The 21,174-nt window shown below is 41.9% G+C and overlaps 1 protein-coding gene across 1 annotated transcript in view; it reads left to right on the top strand.

Moving 5' to 3' along the window:
- The window catches only part of exoc6b (exocyst complex component 6B), a gene marked incomplete at its 3' end in the record, with an annotated part of 249,105 nt that overhangs the window by 98,342 nt on the left and 129,589 nt on the right, over window positions 1–21,174 (top strand). Inside the window, exons 7-8 of the mRNA XM_084332506.1 lie at window positions 7,788–7,970; window positions 13,737–13,747. Coding sequence (XP_084188632.1) covers window positions 7,788–7,970; window positions 13,737–13,747 — 194 coding nt within the window. The remainder of the gene's footprint in view (window positions 1–7,787; window positions 7,971–13,736; window positions 13,748–21,174) is intronic.

Raw genomic sequence — 21,174 nt, 5'->3', positions numbered from 1 at the left:
GTTTGTGTGTCAACATGTTTGTAATGTTTGTCTGTCAACATGTCTAATGTTTGTCTGTCAACATGTCTGTAATGTTTGTCTGTCAACATGTCTGTAATGTCTGTCTGTCAACATGTCTGTAATGTTTATCTGTCAACATGTCTGTAATGTCTGTCTGTCAACATGTCTGTAATGTTTGTGTGTCAACATGTCTGTAATGTTTGTCTGTCAGCATGCCTGTAATGTTTGTCTGTCAACATGCCTGTAATGTTTGTCTGTCAGCATGCCTGTAATGTTTGTCTGTCAACATGTCTGTCAGCATGTCTGTAATGTTTGTCTGTCAGCATGCCTGTAATGTTTGTCTGTCAACATGTCTGTCAGCATGTCTGTAATGTTTGTCTGTCAGCATGCCTGTAATGTTTGTCACATCGCCGTGTACCACGCCGAACTCGGTCCGACTGTGACACAAAGAGCGGTCGGGACAAAAGGTTCCTACCGGCAACAACACTTGGCATTGTGTGTCGCGTTTAAGAGTGAAATTGCTTGCGTCAGGGAAGGTGGGAGCGAGTGGAGGGTTAGGGGCACTTCTCGGTGTATGACACACTAACGAGCGACCCCTCCCCTACCCAAACACACACATATACCACTTTAGAAGAACGTCCATTTGAGGAATTCATTGTTGAATTCGACTTGAATCGCTTGAGGTCGACACTGACGTATGCGCTGACGCAGTCGGGACGTACGAGTGACGGGTATAAGCCCAAGGAGAAGCCCAAGGAGAGAGTATCTGAGAGACTGTTCTCATCATAGCTTTCACTCTCCACTGTTATTTCCCCATCTACAGTATGTGTGGGGGAGAGGGAGGGAGGGGGAGACAGAGGGAGGGAGGGATGGTGAGAGGGAGGGAGGGAGGGAGAAGGAGAGGGAGAGGGAGGGGGAGAGGGAGAGGGGGAGAGAGAGAGGGGGAGAGAGAGAGGGAGGGAGAGAGAGGGAGGGAGAGAGAGAGAGGGAGAGAGAGAGAGAGGGAGAGAGAGAGAGGGAGAGAGAGAGGGAGGGAGGGAGGGAGGGAGAGAGAGAGAGTATCTGAGAGACTGTTCTCATCATAGCTTTCACTCTCCACTGTTATTTCCCCACCTACAGTATGTGAGGGAGGGAGGGAGGGAGAGAGGGAGAGAGAGAGGGGGAGAGGGAGAGAGGGAGAGAGGGGGAGAGGGAGAGAGGGAGAGAGAGATAGATCCTTGGTCCTCTGAGCATGGCACTAACACTGCCAGGGTTAGGGGTTTGGCTTTTTTATTTGATTTATTGACAAAAACATATAACGACATTGACAGATCAACATGGGTATTTGTCTTGTCAGGGACCGAACGAAAAGTCCAGGACTTATTTCCATCGTTGTCCCTGTTGTGTCAAGTTCAAGTGGCACGTTGGCGTCTGTTTGAAGTGCATTGAGTGTTCTTAGTGAATAGTCTAAAGTGCATTAGTAGTAGTAATCATGTTTCAATAAAAAAAGAAATGCATTAAAAGCATCATTCATTTTCGTTGGTGCATTAAAAGCAATAATTATTTTCAACAATAAAGTTCATAGAGACAATACTCATGGTTCAACAGAGGTTCAACACATAATCGCACCAACATTACAGTGGCAGGTTACTAAACAGCTGCTCCCTTATCCTTGATTTGAACACTGCAGCACTCTCGTTTCCTTAATATTGAGTGGTAGTTTGTTCCACTCCACTGCACCTCTATATCTAAATGACAATTCACCTATCTTCCTGTTGTGCTTACAGGGGACTACATTTCTCAGGCTTCCTCTTGTGTTGTGTGTGTGTGCAATCCTTTCAAAGTGGTTGTTAAAATATGTTGCGGCTCTCCTGTTTATAATCTTGTGGACCATCCCTAGTTGTAACTGTTTGGCTCTAGCCTCAACTGGTAGCCAGTGGAGTTGTATAAATTGAGTCTTCCATGGGTTCTGGAGTTGAGGCCTAAAACTACTCTGATTAGTTTGTTCTGTGCTGTTTGAAGTTTATGTTGCAGGGGTTTGCTTAAGCTGCAACGTCCCTCATATGGGACGTTTTTCTTTTTTTTTTGCAACCGGAATTTTGGCGACCCCTAGTGGCTCGGGTGTGCATATTTTGTAATACAATATATATATCGAATTGAAGGCTTATTTTGTTGCCTGTCGATAGCAACAAAATCCGTTCAGCGGTTCTCAAGTTACATGCCGGTATTTGAGGCTTGTGCAAAGTACACGGTATTGCGCAAAATACCACTCCCGACTCAGGCTGCAGTAGTTCCGTCAATCTAGATCCAATCTCGAAAATGATTGTAGAACGTTGTAACCAATGAGTGTGGCTTTCCAATGATACCCCACATGGGGATCTAAATAATAATTTTAAAAAAAATAAACAGGAAGAGCAAAACAGCCGAATGAATTGAAGTCTATGAGAAAACTGAGTTATTCTTTGTACAGAGTTGACCAAAATCACTCCTAATCACTCATTTCTGAATGGATCTTTATGAAATTTGGATATGTACTACATAAGGCTTCAGGCTATGGCTCCGTCTGGATTTGTAAGCCATACCACCTTCTGGGGAAATACTACCTCTGGACTACTAACTACTACAGAAAAACTTGAGTAACAAGTTTTTTTACAACTCAAGTTCAGACCTATGTAACTCTATTACTTTAGCACTAAAAGTGAATTTTTTGCAGTATGCAGTCCTCAAGTTCAAGTAAAATAATTGCCACTTTTCTGCCCGCTTGGCTCCAGTACCATGAACTGATGGCATAGTCAAAATGGCACTGGACCAGACATGATGCTTTTTTCTTTTAGGCAGTCTAAGTTGAGAAAAATGGACTTCCTAGCTAGGAGCCTTGTTCTGGTGCTCATCTTTCCCAGGACATGTAGGGCCATGTGGGCACCTCCTAGAGTCTCATCTAGGATACAGCCTAGATATTTAACTGAGGGCAGTGATGTGATAGTTGTGCCTCCGGTGGTTATAACAAGTTTGTCCTCCCTGCTTAGCCTTATTTTTGAACCCATTAATATGGATTCCGTCTTGTTGCCTAGATGCAGTGACAACCTATTGTCTGTTGGCCAGTTCTTTATACTATCAATGTTGTCAGCTAGGATGTCCTGAATATGATTCTTGTCTTTGTGCGACACAAGACATGTCTGTAATGTCTGTCTGTCAACATGTCTGTAATGTCTGTCTCTCAACATGTCTGTAATGTTGGTTTGTCAACATGTCTGTAATGTTTGTCTGTCAACATGTCTGTAATGTTGGTTTGTCAACATGTCTGTAATGTTTGTCTGTCAACATGTCTGTAATGTTGGTTTGTCAACATGTCTGTAATGTTTGTCTGTCAACATGTATGTAATGTTTGTCTGTCAACATGTCTGTAATGTCTGTCTGTCAACATGTCTGTAATGTTTGTCTGTCAACATGTCTGTAATGTCTGTCTGTCAACATGTCTGTAATGTTTGTCTGTCAACATGTCTGTAATGTTTGTCTGTCAACATGTCTGTAATGTCTGTCTGTCAACATGTCTGTAATGTCTGTCTCTCAACATGTCTGTAATGTCTGTCTGTCAACATGTCTGTAATGTCTGTCTCTCAACATGTCTGTAATGTTTGTCTGTCAACATGTCTGTAATGTTTGTCTGTCAACATGTCTGGTTGTTGAAATACAGGACACATACCGTCATGGGAACGATGTTTGTAAGAGATTCATAATGTTGGTATCGGTAAATGTTGGGTTTATCGCTCATCCCGTGTGTGCGTGCGTGTGCCCCAACGGAAGAACCCCCCATCAGAGTAAGATGAATACAATGACAGCTTTGAAGTGATGCCCACATGCACGTACATGCACAGACCCAAACGGTGTGAGTCATGATGTACAAAACAATAAGAACAAAGAAAAACGTTGGAAAGTTGAGGACAAACTAACTTCCACACAGAGTGAGAGGAGACACACACACACACACACACACACACACACACACACACACACACACACACCTACACACCTACACACCTACACACCTACACACCTACACACCTACACACCTACACACACACCTACACACCTACACACACACCTACACACACCCACCTACACATACACACACACACACACCTACACACACACACACGTTTTTCCCATTAGCGATAAAGGGAGGAATCGAGACATTGACTTACATTAATTGACGTAGTCGGTGACGTCTGTCTCTGCGGTGTTAGCGACGGTGCTGGTACTTTTGCGCGGAGGAAGGATCTGTAATCAAGCTGATTTTCAATAGAACGTGAAGCGGAAATCAGGCGCCAATGTGTTTATTTTGGGGGAGGATTCCCTGGGTTTTTAAAAAGGCCCACTCAGTGATCCAAATGTAAACAAATAGAGACTTGGAAATTGACTGTCGGAGCTCTTGATACGACGACAGAGACTAGATCTACAGGTCGAACTCTTCAGGAACTGTCCATGTGTATGTGTTTAAAAGAAAAGAAAAAAAAACTGAAAACAAACAAACAAAAACATTGATTGTGGCTTTAAACGCCATTGATGGTAATGTTGCTAGAGAGGTTGGTTTGGTGTGGGCATGTGGTATTGAAAACTCTATACTGCCACACGATAACCTTGAACTCTATATCCTGCTGGGCTGGGCGGTAGGCAGGTAGGTCTATACTGATCCATGCAAACTTGTGAATTTTTACTCTACTGTTGGCAACACTATTTTTTTAAAAACACGCCAACATTGTGGGAAATTAGCTTCAGAGCGAGACGAGAAGATGGATACCAGTTTCCCCTGTGTGTGTTGTGTTCAGTAGAAAGCTATCTGGCTGCACGTTAGCCTAGTTTAGCACAATGAATGGAAGCGGACATGACCGGTTAGCCTTCGGTAGAATTATTAGAAAAGAATAGAATCTTTATTGTCATTGTTGGTACAAGGAAATTGAGTTTAGAGCATCACCACTGGCATACAAACATACTGAATATAGCATATACAAAATAATAATATCAATAATATAATATCAATGTCCCAAGTGCAATAGTGCCAGTGTCAGTCCAGTTGAGTTAATGGATGGATGGGGGGGGGGGGGGGGGGGCGTTGGCTTGCAATGGATGGAATAGTGTATAGTGCAGCAATGCTGTAGAGGTGCTAAAGAGGTGTTCGTTGGACAATGCCTAGGCTAACCGGTCATGTCCGCTTCCATTCATTGTGCTAAGCTAGGCTAACGTGCAGCCAGATTTCTTTCTACTGAACGCACAGAGAGGACACTGGTATCTATCTTCTCGTCTCTCTCTGGAGAAGACGGTAAGCAAATTTCCCACAATGTTGGCGTGTTCTCATAAGTCAATCTATTGTAAATATTTAACTTGCAGCAGTATTTGTGATAGATAATTTGATTAAAACAGGCCCTTTTGAATGAAAAACCACCATTAACAATTGTATTACCAATTTTTTTTTTAAGATGGTCATATAACGCTATACTTTCCAAAATAAGATAAATATTGTGGTATATTTTGACCAGGCCTCATCCTGCTTTGCGGCAGCCGTAGCCTAAAGGGTAAACGAGGTGGCTTGTGATTGGAATGTCGCTGGTTCAAATCCAGGTTGGGGGGAAATGAATGAGAAATGGTTTCCCGTTCTGAGAGTTGTACTCCAGACAGGGAAGGTGAGAAAATTCAGTCGTGCGACATTAGACAATGGAACATACTGGGTGTGTAGAGATCTAAGCACTCGCCTACCACCACAGAGACCTGGGTTCAATTCCCACTAGCGGTACTTCCGGCTTGGTCAGACATTCCAATCAACACAATTGGTAGTGTTTGTGAGTGGGAAGCCGGTGGGGTACGAGTCCTGATCGAGGCAACAGCGACTCTTACTGGTCGGTCGTGGCACCTGTTCAGCAGGGAGGGGATCTGGGGGATTTGGCGTGAACCTACATGCACGTTATGCTCTCCCACCGAAACTCCTGTCGGGTGAAAAGAAGCGGCTGGCGACTCCACATGTATCGGAGGAGGCATGTGGTCGTCTACACCAGGGGTTCCCAAACTTTTCAGGCCGCGACCCAAAACAAACGGTGTCAGAGAGCCACGACCCCCACTATTATAGGAGGTAAAAAAATATATATATTTTTTTTTATAAATGGAAATGTATGGTTGAAACATGCAAACGTTCAAACGCACACACACTAATAAGCATTGGAGGCTTTTAACCAGGGCCGGACTGGGGAAATCATTCAGGCCAGGAAATATAGTGCAAAATATAGCCCCAGTCAGGCCACTTTTTAAGCAGGGGGTCTGGGGGTCCCCCACCAGGAATCTTTTTGTTACAAAGACTTCATTTCCTGCATTCTGGTGCAGGAATTTTTTTTATTTGTACCCTTTTAATGCCAGTGTTTGTGATGGCATCACAAATGATTGTTAAAAAACAGGCTAGCATATGTATGATTAGCAACAACACAGGTTTTTATGGATTTTCAGTTTTTTTGTAATTGATTAATACAATATAATATTCAACTTCAGCCCTGATCATAACACCACATATTCATTTTATAATTCTAACGAAGAGGCAGGGATCAGGTGAATGTCTGTCGCTGAGTGATGAAGAGGCAGGGATCAGGTGAATGTCTGTCGCTGAGTGATGAAGAGGCAGGGATCAGGTGAATGTCTGTCGCTGAGTGATGAAGAGGCAGGGATCAGGTGAATGTCTGTCGCTGAGTGATGAAGAGGCAGGGATCAGGTGAATGTCTGTCGCTGAGTGATGAAGAGGCAGGGATCAGGTGAATGTCTGTCGCTGAGTGATGAGGCAGGGATCAGGTGAATGTCTGTCGCTGAGTGATGAAGAGGCAGGGATCAGGTGAATGTCTGTCGCTGAGTGATGAAGAGGCAGGGATCAGGTGACTGACCGACACCGCTGCTGATGAACGCGGACAGTGAACGCGGACATGGAATTGGCCACAATTACACAGTCCCGCCATATGCTACGGTAGGTTTTGACCTGGTCTCGGTTGATATTGTTTGGCCAGCTGTAGAAACCAGTGTGTTGGTCCCTTCTAGAGCCTCATTGCCTCATTTAGCCGCAGTGCAAAAAGTAGCCAGCGGCACCTGAAAGAAGACACAGAGGTCTGAACGCATACGTCAATCTATTCAAGTTTTGAGCAGCAAGGCTCTTCCTCAGACTTCTGGGTGAATTCCGGATCTACTTGTGTCTTAAGGGTGTCTTCTTTGATCCAGCACCCATCCTGTGTGGTGTTGGGATGGGGTGTCTTCTTTGATCCAGCACCCATCCAGTGTGGTGTTGGGATGGGGTGTCTTCTTTGATCCAGCACCCATCCTGTGTGGTGTTGGGATGGGGTGTCTTCTTTGATCCAGCACCCATCCTGTGTGGTGTTGGGATGGGGTGTCTTCTTTGATCCAGCACCCATCCAGTGTGGTGTTGGGATGGGGTGTCTTCTTTGATCCAGCACCCATCCTGTGTGGTGTTGGGATGGGGTGTCTTCTCTATGACTGTGGACCAGTAGTTGATCCTTTTACACAAACAGAAATATTGACAAGTTTCTTTTAACAGAGTGGTACAGTTTATGTACAGTAGATTACTAATGTGTGTATCTCTCTCTCTCTCTCTCTCTCTCTCTCTCTCTCTCTCTCGCTCTCGCTCTCGCTCTCGCTCTCGCTCTCGCTCTCGCTCTCGCTCTCGCTCTCGCTCTCGCTCTCTCTCGCTCTCTCTCTCTGTGTGTCTATGTATGTTTCTGTGTGTGTCTCTATGTACGTTTTATGTGTGTATTTTTTGTGTGTTCCAGGCCCAGTTACAGCGCTCATTGGACAGTTCCGTCTCTATGCAGCCGAGGGCCCTGATTGGTCGACGGCCCAGGAAGGAGGTGGGCTTTGGGGTGGGGACGGATAGCGATGGACAGGACAGCAATCCAATGTCTGAACAAGACTCTGGAATTCTGGATGTGGAGGATGAGGATGAGGAAGATGAGGTGAGAGAATGACACACACAGATGCTTGAACACACACATACAGAGAGGAGATCTCACTCTCACTCTCACTCTCACTCTCTCACACACACACACACACACACACACACACACACACACACACACACACACACACACACACACACACACACACACACACACACACACACACACACACACACACAGCAGGACACGCACACAAACGGATACTAGAACACACACATACAGAGATGAGAGAATACTCTCTCTCTATCTCTCTCACACACACACACACACACACACACACACACACAGCAGGACACGCACACAAACAGATGCTAGAATACACACACACACAGATGAGAACATATACTCACATATGCTACCTTTGTAAGATTGTAAAAGAAACGCATGTTCAACACTTACCCGAATGCTTCCAAGCTTAAATCGTTACCACGGTAATCAATGTCAAAATCACTATTTGAATCCTTCACTTCTTTCTTTGTATGTTGGCACATCAGCATAATCCAACATTTAAAAAAATCAGTTATTTTCAGACAAGGACATCATTTGAACCTCCTCATCACACATGTATCCACCACGTTGAAAGTTTTGCGTGGCCGGACTGAAGCTTCGATTATCTGATGATGATCACTGCTGACGGAAAAAAAAAATGGTAATAACAGCCCTAATGCAACGTGAGTTTGAAATAGGGCCGTTTCATTAGCCTCCACTGATCCTGTTCCCAAATATCTTTCCTGTGATCCCAACTCTTTCAATTAGTGTTGCTTGGAAAATACGTCACCGCTGAGTTCAGCTCCTGTCTGCTCGTTTGGCATGCGTCTTCTCTAGGAGACAGACGAACCCCCCCCCCCCCCTTCCCCCTCTTAATGGCGTGTTCCATCTGTCCAGTGGTTGACTGTCATTAGGACTGACCCACTGTGCAGCGGGAGGAGATGATGTCATAATGAGTTAAAGACGCATCTCAGTGGCACTCGGTAGTCCGTGCACTTCAGTTGAACTGGTGAACTCTCAGTCTGTCAACTCACAAAAGGGTTCTGGCCCAACTCAAAGGTCCTTAAGCCCGACGGGCCCCCCGGTATCGGGGCCGAGATTTATTTCACGTCATAAATAGATCAATACAGTCCGTATTAATTAATGTTGCGTTTTCTTCTTCAAATGTAGCCAAGCGTAAAGACCCTAACCCTATCAAAACAACAGTCGAAGTGTATATTTTCAGCACTACGTTTGTTTACCAATGATATTAAATGTTATTAGCGAAATATGAGGTCATAAATATCCCGGCGCATCCCGGCAGAAACCGCATAAATTAGACGCGAGGAAAAAACACGTCATGAAAGTGTTGTAGTCCTAAGACGGAGGAGACCCAGGGCTTTCAATGGACATCACATTTTCATAAAACTACACTACCCAGCTCACACCAGCCTCTGTGAAAGCTGCTGAAAATATTCTTTTGTGAAGAAATCTGACGTTATTTTTGTGATTATATCTCACGGGTCGAACAAACCTGAATGTTATTGCCATAAAGTAGAACGTAGTTTGTTTCTTTACCTTTCTGTGAACGTCTAAAAAAAATCTCAATCTGATGAAAAATGCCGGAGCTATTTAAAGTAAAAAGGAGGCAAAAAGAACTAGTAGATTTCATTCACAGTCGTTGCTATTGGAAAGAGGAGACTTTCCCCGATCCATAGATGTATGACTTGGCCATAATAAGGTCATTTATAGGCCTGATATTCTATATTAGCCTTTGCAAACTATGCACCAAAGTTATGGAACACACTACCTATGGACATTAGGGAAGCTATATCTCTTAATATTTTCAAAAATAAGCTAAAAACGTACCTTTTCACCATAGCCTTCTAATACACTCCGCTGTACCTGTAGCACTATTTTACTCTGTCCATTCTATTGCATAATTTTACTATTTGTTCTATTCTACTATTCTATTATTGCACTGTATTATTTTACTCTGTCTATTGCTTTTTATTACAGGTTCAAAACTGTCGGGTATTGAACTGTGTGTGTATCGAGCAGAAGTGACTGTCATGAGCAGGAGACTACTGTCTGATACGGCTTGCCTTAAAATGTGCATTTGTGGTGTCAGGCAACAGGAGACTGTCATGAGCAGGGGAGACTGTCAGCTTTAATACTGTCTGATATGGCTTGCCTCAAAGTGTGCATTTGTGGTGTCAGGCAGAAGAGAATGTTGAACTATGGATACCGAATAAAGGTTTGGGACGGCTTTGAACTGTTGAAACAGTAATTCAGAACAGTTTTACCATTGTATGACTTTGAACTATTGAACAGTAATCCAGAACTATTTTATTGCACTGTAAAAAAAAATATATATATTTTTTAATCTATTCTATTCTACAATTTTATTCCATTGCACTATTTTACTCTGTCTATTTTATCTTGCTCCTTTTATTATTGTCTATTTAAAACTGAATCAACCATAAACTAGGTGGCCTGTTGCGATGTTAGATCCTAATGTGAAAAACTGTGATTTTATATGTCTGCACTTTATGTGCTCATTTTATGCCTGTCTTTTTTCTGTTGTGAAGCACTTTGAGCTGCAGTTTCTGTATGAAAGGTGCTATACAAATAAAGTGTATTATTATTATTATTATTATTATTATTATTATTATTATTATTATTATTATTATTATTATTATTATTATTATTATTATTATTATTATTATTATTATTATTATTATTATTATTATTATTATTATTATTATTATTATTATTATTATTTATTATTATTATTATTATTATTATTATTTATTATTATTATTATATTTCAAATTGCAAGTGTCCAGATGCCAGTACTCTATCTACAAAACCCCCTGTAAATCATCTGCCCTTTATTAATTTGCTTAGATGTTTTGGACACTTGATCTCAAGAAGGTGCTGAATGAACTCTGTGGCAATTGTTCACGTCTGGTCAATGTTAGCATGGTGTTATTCACCATCAAAGATGGAAAAAATAAAGACAACTATTATTTATATTCTCCTTTGGTTCATTACAATTTACTCAAGCATAGTAACAGACACAATATTTCTGACACTGAGGTCCATAGATGACCCTAGATACCAAGAACATGCAAATGGACCTTGTAGAAGTGGAGCAATCTTCCATTTACTGTACTTTTAGGCACATTTTCTGAAAATAAGGCAAAACTAATCTTTTATGGCCACACAATACAGCACATGCATTTTAAAAACTCATATTTACCGGTTGTCTAGTGTGAGAGCTCATATTGACCTGTTTAGTGAGATCCCATATTAACTGTTGTCTAGTGAAAGCTCAGTCAGTCAGCTAGATAATGCTATTATTTTTAGTGGTGGGGCTTCACATTTTGTTTACGTTTGGTACCTCTCTAGCTCTCTTTATGTATATATATGTATCTCTTTCTCTTTATCTCTCCCTCTCTCTCTCTATCCCTCTCTCCCCCACTCCCCGTTTTGCCGCCCTATGGGAAATGACCTCGGTTCAACCCTAGAACTAATAAAAAAAAAAACTGACTAAGACAATGATGTCTACACATGACAGGAATCCAGCGGCCCGATACAAGCGCTGGGGGAACTATTGTCAGTCCAGACATCAAGGAAATGACGGGAGAGAGGGAGAGAGAGAGAGAGAGAGAGAGAGGGAGGGAGGGGCTGTTTACTTCCTCTGCCCCTCCATGGGTTATGGGGTTATGACCTTCTTGTTGTTGTTGCCGATGGCGACCATGATGCCAGCCGACCCTCCCATCCCCTCGCCCCGTTCTTGCCCCTCTGCCTTCTCTTACTTTACTTCATCCTTCCTTCCAAATCGTGCCGACGTCCGTCAGGGGCGCGGAATCCATACAGCACTATATTATGATACAGTGACTGCAAGTATCGATAACGTTATCTTATTAGAAAACGGATGATATATATATATTTATTTCAGATATTGTATTTTATTTTTTTATTATTTTTTAAACAAACATATAAACAAACATGACAACACACGATAAGATACACAAGCATTAGTATAGTTGACCGTGCACATCCAATGAAATCACATTTTAGTTAATTGTCATATATAGGATATACCCTTAATACCTGTTATCTAAAAACCTACACACATATGCTCCAGCTCGTACCCCCCCCCCTCCCGGACCCCCCATTGGATAATCCATCCATTTTCCCTCGCTCCTAACCAGACATTACCATTATATGCTAGCTTTTATTTTCTCCACCACTTCTAACCACAATGTCATTTTGGATTCATTGAGACCCAAAATTCTTGCTGTAGATATTTCTTGATAGATCACATCGAGATATGTAATAATCCAGACCTTTCGGCAAATTTTTTCCGGTTGGAACCATCGTGATGCTATCAGCTTTTTAGCCACTGTGATACCCGATAAAACCAATCTCTTTAGCTGTGGATGTACTGCACACTCAAAAACATCATTCAGCAGTAATACAGAGGGGTGTACAAGTATATTCCAAGTTACGAGATTTGATAATTGCTGGGTCACCTCTTTCCAGAATATCTTAACTGGCGGGCAGTCCCAGTACATGTGCATAAATGTCCCCTCGTCCCCATTTGTACATAAAGAGCATTTGGAGTCTTGTATAAGACCCATTTTTTTCAGTCTTATAGGAGTCAAGTATGTCCTGTGAATATAGTTAAGATTGATTTGTTGATGGTCCGGGTTCCTTGATGTGAGTCGAACATTTGCCCAGGCTTCTTGCCAATCAAAATCACTTTCCAGGTCTGGTATATCCCTCCTCCAGACGGAGTCTAGGTGGAGGGTTTCATATGAGGACGTTAGTAATTGATGATAAAAATCTGAAACAAAACCTCTTGACCTCTCTTTCATAGAAGAATTTGTGGTATCTGTGGTGTTCAATTGGTTTCGTTAATGGAACACCTTGAGTCTTCAAACATAACAATAACTGTAAGTAAAAAAGATGTGTGGACTTGGTGAGATTAAATTTCTTCTGTATTTCTTCATAACTACAGAAACCCTTGTTTGTTAAAAACATCCCCTAATGAGTGTATTCCTTGCTTTTACATGCGCCAGATGTTGTTCCTGCTGCTTCAGCTTTGCAGACTTCTCAGCCTCTGGCAGATTGGCACTTTTGAAAATCTGAAAAAAAAAAGTTAAGTAAATGATGATTAATATTAATAATAATAAACTGTATTTGTATAACACTTTTCATACAGAAGTTGCAGTTCAAAGTTCATAACACTGTGATGTTCACTAACCAGATAATTGTTCTTCTGACACACCCAGCAAAGATCAGACATTGGTTTGATTGCTCTGATATGACTCAGTAATTGCCTCCAGAGGGACTTAAATGTGGACAGGCCCACTGCTCGCTGGTCTGAAAGATTAATAAGAACACATGTTAGCACAATGTCATTCATTTTCAAGCTTTGTTTTTATTTGACAAAGACCTATTTGACCTATTTCTTTGACAAAGATTTGCTTACACCTACCAACTGGCATTGCCTTGGTATATAAACGCCACACAGATGCCTTCGTGACGCAAGATGGTAACAGCTGACCGGTAAAGTTCTTTTGGTGTGCCTGGCGTCCAGGGAGGTGAACAGCATGATCTTCTGCATAATTCAACACAAATTGAACTACTTTTTCGATATCTTCATACTCGTCACAACTGTCTTCTTCTTCTGAACCAGAATCTGAGTTTCTTTTTGGATTTTTCTTCTGCGGAAAGAAATCCGTGATGAATGTTCCTAAAGCGCGTTCGTCTTCAACACAGTGTGCTCCGAAGTGAGCAAACCGGTTTAATGCCTCGGCAAGTGCCCTCGCTGTGGGTTGCTGACTGGGTTCCATGGTGACTGGCAAACATGCACTGCCCTGCTCTCTGTTTAATACTCACCGATCAATGGCATCAACTTAATGACGTCACCGCCTGACCAATAAGCATTTAGATGTAAATACATGTAGTGTGGTAGTGAAAGACACAACAACTAGGTTAACCTTCTGTAGTGTGGTAGTGAAAGGTTAACCTTCTGTAGTGTGGTAGTGACGGATAAAAAAACGGATAAATAGTTTTTTTCACCATATTTCTAATATTTATTTTGGCTAAATACCAAATATAAATATCTCGACGAATTACCTCTGAATATGAATCAAAAAAAATATTAAAGATTCGCTCACTAGTTCTACCAGAAACGGAGTTGAGGCGAAGCATTACTAAGCTTCTGTAGTGTGGCAGTGAAAGGGTTAACGCGCCCTCATCGCGCCGCAGCAGCAGCAGTTTACATCAGGGCCCCCACAATAATGAAAAAGCCGATGAAAAAGCCATTTTTTATCACTCCGTTTCCGTATTAAATTAATTTACTTTTAGCCATTAGGTTGGAAAAAATGCACCCTACCGAAATTCGTTCGCTCATAAAATTCGAACTGTGTTTTAATGGTTTTTAATTAAGTTAAAACACACGTTTTATAAAGGCCGTAAAGGCCTCTTTTTTTTAATCTTTTTTTTAGACACTGCGTTACGTTGCTTATAAATCATCTGAACTTATAACATTAAGATAGTGTATTAATAGTGTGTTATTCTAAAGCTAATGACGTCTGTGTGTTAACACCTAAGTAACACTTAAGTACAGTACTTGGCCCCTGTGGACAGGCCCCACAGCCCGCGCGTGTAGTTTTTTCTCCTCACTTGGAAGAAAATTTGTGGAACTATTATAACAATAATTACCTCATTTACAAGTTGTATTTAAGTTTGCAACTAAGGGCAAATAAGGGAACACATCAATGACAATTCAAATATGTAAAAAAAATCAAGATATCGATTTTTAGGATTTTCTAAACAGCAAGACATTTTCTTCATTTCAGAGCACCTCCCCCTTTGCGGATCAAATCGGGTTTGGTCACGGCGAGTCACATATAGGGAATCTTATAGGTCGTTTTCCAATCAAGAGTGCATTATTATTGAATAAGGGAGTATGATTGTGCCATTTATGTGGGTTAGGATATTTTTTTTGTGTTTCACGCCATATCCGGATCGCATGAGTAATTATGGGGCCAAATTTCCGTTCACAATGCTTGATTGGTAGTTTAGTGTATGCTATGTCCTTCAGTCTATGTGGGGCTACTATGTTTTCTTCTAATTTTCTCCAGGATACTAATGCTTGGGGATCAAACCATGTTGTCAATGGTCTTAATGTGTACGCCTTAAAATAGTGGAAAACATCTGGAAATGCCATGCCACCGTCTGCTTTATTTCTCTGTGCGGTGGATCTTTTTATACGTGGTGGTTTGTTATTCCAAATAAATTTGTATGTGGAGGAGTGTAATCTTTTCCAGTAACCCTCTGGAGGGGGTAACGGTAGCATTGAACTGAAGAAGTTGATTCTAGGTAGTACGTCCATCTTAACTATTGATATCCGTGCCTGTACTGAGTTTTTAAGTTTTGCCCACCTATCAAGGTCGTCTTTGATTTTGTTTTGGATTTTTGTGTAATTGTGCTTCACCGTTTGTCTTATGGTGGGGAATATTTCCACTCCCAAGCATCTAAAATGTTTTACCATAGGTATCTCTCCTGGGAGGGTTATATCTTTTTTTGCAGGGGTGTTAAGTGGAAGGAAAGCCGACTTCGGCCAATTTATCTTGAATCCCGATAAATCTCCAAAGTTCTCAATCAACTTGAGCAGATGAGGCAGTGTGGTGTTGGGGTTTTGCATGAACAGTATTACGTCGTCCGCATATAAACTAATTTTATGTTGTGTGCCTTTGATTACGATTGGTTGTATGGATTGGGATTGTCTTATATATTGTGCTAAAGGTTCTAATGATAGATCGAATAGTCCGGGACTAAGAGGGCAACCCTGTCTAGTCCCGGACTATTCGATCTATCATTTATTTCAGATATTAACGTTTTCCGTTGGGGACATAATTTGCAGTAGAGAAAAGGTCATGCATCTATATTATGATATCACTGGTATGGTGACAACATGGTACCGGCCTAACGTCCGCCCATCCCTCCTGTCTCCCTCTTGTCTCCCTCTTGTCTCCCTCCTGTCTCCCTCTTGTCTCCCTCTTGTCTCCCTCTTGTCTCCCTCTTGTCTCCCTCCTGTCTCCCTCCTGTCTCCCTCCTGTCTCCCTCCTGTCTCCCTCTTGTCTCCCTCTTGTCTCCCTCCTGTCTCCCTCTTGTCTCCCTCTTGTCTCCCTCTTGTCTCCCTCTTGTCTCCCTCTTGTCTCCCTCTTGTCTCCCTCTTGTCTCCCTCTTGTCTCCCTCCTGTCTCCCTCCTGTCTCCCTCTTGTCTCCCTCCTGTCTCCCTCCTGTCTCCCTCCTGTCTCCCTCCTGTCTCCCTCCTGTCTCCCTCCTGTCTCCCTCTTGTCTCCCTCCTGTCTCCCTCCTGTCTCCCTCTTGTCTCCCTCTTGTCTCCCTCTTGTCTCCCTCTTGTCTCCCTCTTGTCTCCCTCCTGTCTCCCTCTTGTCTCCCTCTTGTCTCCCTCCTGTCTCCCTCCTGTCTCCCTCTTGTCTCCCTCTTGTCTCCCTCTTGTCTCCCTCCTGTCTCCCTCTTGTCTCCCTCTTGTCTCCCTCTTGTCTCCCTCTTGTCTCCCTCCTGTCTCCCTCTTGTCTCCCTCCTGTCTCCCTCCTGTCTCCCTCCTGTCTCCCTCTTGTCTCCCTCTTGTCTCCCTCCTGTCTCCCTCTTGTCTCCCTCTTGTCTCCCTCTTGTCTCCCTCTTGTCTCCCTCTTGTCTCCCTCCTGTCTCCCTCTTGTCTCCCTCTTGTCTCCCTCCTGTCTCCCTCTTATGCCAATGTTCATTTTATGCTATTTCCTGTGAAGCACTTTGAGCTGTAATCCATGTATGAAAGGTGTTATGTAAATAGTCATTATTATTATTATTATTATTATTATTATTAATACACAAACTTAGAAAAACTAATTCACACACCTTTACAGTGTGTCCAGTGTTGCCAATCAAGTATTGACCTTGTGGGACATTCCACTGTTTGTTGTCCATTGTTTTGGTAGTGTATGTGTGTAGTTCTGGGCATTGGATCAAAGCTGGCATTGTGTTTTGTTTTGCTTTTACAGAGAACAAACCATCCAGAGGGCAAATTGTGTGTGTGTGTGTGTGTGTGTGTGTGTGTGTGTGTGTGTGTGTGTGTGTGTGTGTGTGTGTGTGTGTGTGTGTGTGTGTGTGTGTGTGTGTGTGTGTGTGTGTGTGTGTGTGTGTGTGTGTGTGTGTGTGTGTGTGTGTGTGTGTGTGTGTGTGTGCCTGTGCGTCTCATTTAGTAATGTCAATACTGAACGATGTGTTTGTCAAGAGCCAATCGCGCCGTTCAGTATTGACATTACTAAATGAGATGTCATGCTAATAATATTGTCATGTTCTACAGTAAGACTTAGAACAAGTCATTAGAATAATAGAAGCCTACTTTGCTGGAACGAGCCTTGTGCGCTGAGGCTGCCTCACTAAGCCGTTTCTACACACATTTATTTAGTTCTAGCAATAGGACTATAAACCAACCATAAATATCATAGAGAAGAAGACGGTATATGGCATATGAATACAGTATATTCCACTATACAGTAGCTATATCCGCTGCAATCGGTTTAGTTCTTATTTATTTAATTTGCAGTGCGTGTGTGTGTAATGCTCACGATGCCTCATTGAGTCAGGACTATAAATGCAAAACATAATTGTTAATGATACAAATATTGTCGGCAATCCCCAATGACTTGTCCCAGAGAAAGCTCTTGAGAACAGGGCGCACACAGGTCTGTCCGACTTACGACTGCCTTTTCGAGTTCATAAATCCTACAACGAATTTACAATACGAAGCCGTTCGAGAATGCCCAATAAGTACGTAAATCGAGTTACAAAGGAATTCCTTGGTAACTTTTACGTATGTCCGAGGACCATTGTTGGCTAGCGGCCAAAAACCTCTGAATATAAATGAATGAACATGAGTCTGACAACTTGAGTATTTGTGCGTGGCTATGTTTGTACAACATTTGACAAGAGAGTAAAATAATGTGTTTTCCAATATGTCACAATATGTCACAGCCTGTTGGTTTGTTCTTCACAAGACATATGAGCTGACAGGCGAACAGGCGAATCCTAGCGTCTCCGGGGTTGGTGACGAACGCAATCTCCGCTACGCCACCTGACCGCCTAGAGAGAGCTCATATTAAACTGTTGTCTAGTGAGAGAGCTCATATTAAACTGTTGTCTAGTGAGAGAGCTCATATTAAACTGTTGTCTAGTGAGAGAGCTCACATTAAACTGTTGTCTAGTGAGAGAGCTCATATTAAACTGTTGTCTAGTGAGAGAGCTCATATTAAACTGTTGTCTAGTGAGAGCGCTCATATTAAACTGTTGTCTAGTGAGAGAGCTCACATTAAACTGTTGTCTAGTGAGAGAGCTCATATTAAACTGTTGTCTAGTGAGAGAGCTCATATTAAACTGCTGTCTAGTGAGAGAGCTCATATTAAACTGCTGTTTAGTGAGAGAGCTCGTATTAAACTGTCTAGTGAGAGAGCTCATATTAAACTGCTGTTTAGTGAGAGAGCTCGTATTAAACTGCTGTCTAGTGAGAGAGCTCACATTAAACTGTTGTCTAGTGAGAGAGCTCATATTAAACTGTTGTCTAGTGAGAGAGCTCATATTAAACTGTTGTCTAGTGAGAGATCTCACATTAAACTGTTGTCTAGTGAGAGAGCTCATATTAAACTGTTGTCTAGTGAGAGAGCTCATATTAAACTGTCTAGTGAGAGCGCTCATATTAAACTGTTGTCTAGTGAGAGAGCTCACATTAAACTGTTGTCTAGTGAGAGAGCTCATATTAAACTGTTGTCTAGTGAGAGAGCTCATATTAAACTGCTGTCTAGTGAGAGAGCTCACATTAAACTGCTGTTTAGTGAGAGAGCTCGTATTAAACTGTCTAGTGAGAGAGCTCATATTAAACTGCTGTTTAGTGAGAGAGCTCGTATTAAACTGTTGTCTAGTGAGAGAGCTCACATTAAACTGTTGTCTAGTGAGAGAGCTCGTATTAAACTGCTGTCTAGTGAGATAGCTCATATTAAACTGTTGTCTAGTGAGAGAGCTCATATTAAACTGTTGTCTAGTGAGAGAGCTCGTATTAAACTGTCTAGTGAGAGAGCTCATATTAAACTGCTGTTTAGTGAGAGAGCTCATATTAAACTGCTGTCTAGTGAGAGAGCTCATATTAAACTGCTGTTTAGTGAGAGAGCTCATATTAAACTGCTGTTTAGTGAGAGAGCTCATATTAAACTGCTGTTTAGTGAGAGAGCTCATATTAAACTGCTGTTTAGTGAGAGAGCTCATATTAAACTGCTGTTTAGTGAGAGAGCTCATATTAAACTGCTGTTTAGTGAGAGAGCTCATATTAAACTGCTGTTTAGTGAGAGAGCTCGTATTAAACTGTCTAGTGAGAGAGCTCATATTAAACTGCTGTTTAGTGAGAGAGCTCGTATTAAACTGTTGTCTAGTGAGAGAGCTCACATTAAACTGTTGTCTAGTGAGAGAGCTCGTATTAAACTGCTGTCTAGTGAGAGAGCTCATATTAAACTGTTGTCTAGTGAGAGAGCTCATATTAAACTGTTGTCTAGTGAGAGAGCTCGTATTAAACTGTCTAGTGAGAGAGCTCATATTAAACTGCTGTCTAGTGAGAGAGCTCATATTAAACTGCTGTTTAGTGAGAGAGCTCATATTAAACTGCTGTTTAGTGAGAGAGCTCATATTAAACTGCTGTTTAGTGAGAGAGCTCATATTAAACTGCTGTTTAGTGAGAGAGCTCATATTAAACTGCTGTTTAGTGAGAGAGCTCATATTAAACTGCTGTTTAGTGAGAGAGCTCATATTAAACTGCTGTTTAGTGAGAGCTCGTATTTACCTGTTTAGTGAGAGAGCTCATATTAAACTGCTGTTTAGTGAGAGAGCTCATATTAAACTGCTGTTTAGTGAGAGAGCTCATATTAAACTGTTGTCTAGTGAGAGAGCTCATATTAAACTGCTGTTTAGTGAGAGAGCTCATATTAAACTGCTGTTTAGTGAGAGAGCTCATATTAAACTGTTGTCTAGTGAGAGAGCTCATATTAAACTGCTGTTTAGTGAGAGCTCGTATTTACCTGTTTAGTGAGAGCTCAGTCAGAGCTCTCTTGCGGTTAGAACCGTTGTGCCACAAACTCCTCCTGATGTGAAAAATGCACAAGAATAATAGTTCAAATTATATTGTTTTCCTTTTTGGTGTGAATAATTTTATAATTTCACCTCCAAGTGTAACAATAAAAATCGATGCCACCTGGGAGTCGAACCCGGGTCTTCCACGCAAAAGTCTAGAATCGAACTTGATGGTTCAAACGTTTCAAACCGTTATAGATTGAATAGAATAGAAGTACTTTATTGATCCAGAGGGCTCACGGTAAACATTTAGGTAGTCAAAAATCACAAATAAGAATAAAATAGAGTCGGGGATATACATTCTAAAATGTACAGCCAGAAATATACAGTAATATACAGTAAGTTCTGTGTGTCAACAAACACTGCATGACAGGGCTGTGAGGCTGAAGTCCCCAAAGTGTCAAACTAAATGATTAGGAAATGAAATCTTTGCTCAGCTCTGTATCAAGAGAATGACTGCAGGCTGTAACAGTGGACGCAGGGAGGGTGGATCATTAGTTTGAGCCACAGCGCTGTGCGAGGTCCTGTACTCCTGCCTGAAGATGCTGCTTCTCATACTGTGGGTGAGATAGATTCATTATCAGACCAACTGAGGTCACACCTAACGTCCTATTCGTAAATAGCGATGACGGTAAAATGTAACGTAACTCTATCATGGCGATGATATCATGGTCATAATGCACGGCAAGTCTTGTCGGAGATGACATCGTGTATTTGTTTTGCCAAGTTGGCATTTTCTTCCAGTGATCCGCTCTTAAGAATCTATGATGTTGCTATGATGAAATTCACTGCATTTAAGTCAGAACGGTCACCCCCCCCCCCCAATTGATGTCAGTGCTACAAAGCAAGTATTAAATCAAATGTCTCACTTTTTTCCCCATTTCATTTCACCTAAATGAGCTTTCACTCATTCACATAAATGATGAATGATGATGAATTGGTTCCATATCACCCAGCTCTACCCTCTTAACGTTTACGAGGCAGGATTTGTTTATTCAAGTGTCACTGATGATTGAATTCTTTATTCTGTTAT

The sequence above is a fragment of the Notolepis coatsorum genome, assembly GCF_963971535.1.
Source record: "Notolepis coatsorum genome assembly, chromosome: 1".
Classification (NCBI taxonomy): Eukaryota; Metazoa; Chordata; class Actinopteri; order Aulopiformes; family Paralepididae; genus Notolepis; species Notolepis coatsorum.
This window is presented reverse-complemented; position numbering and strand designations above follow the sequence as displayed.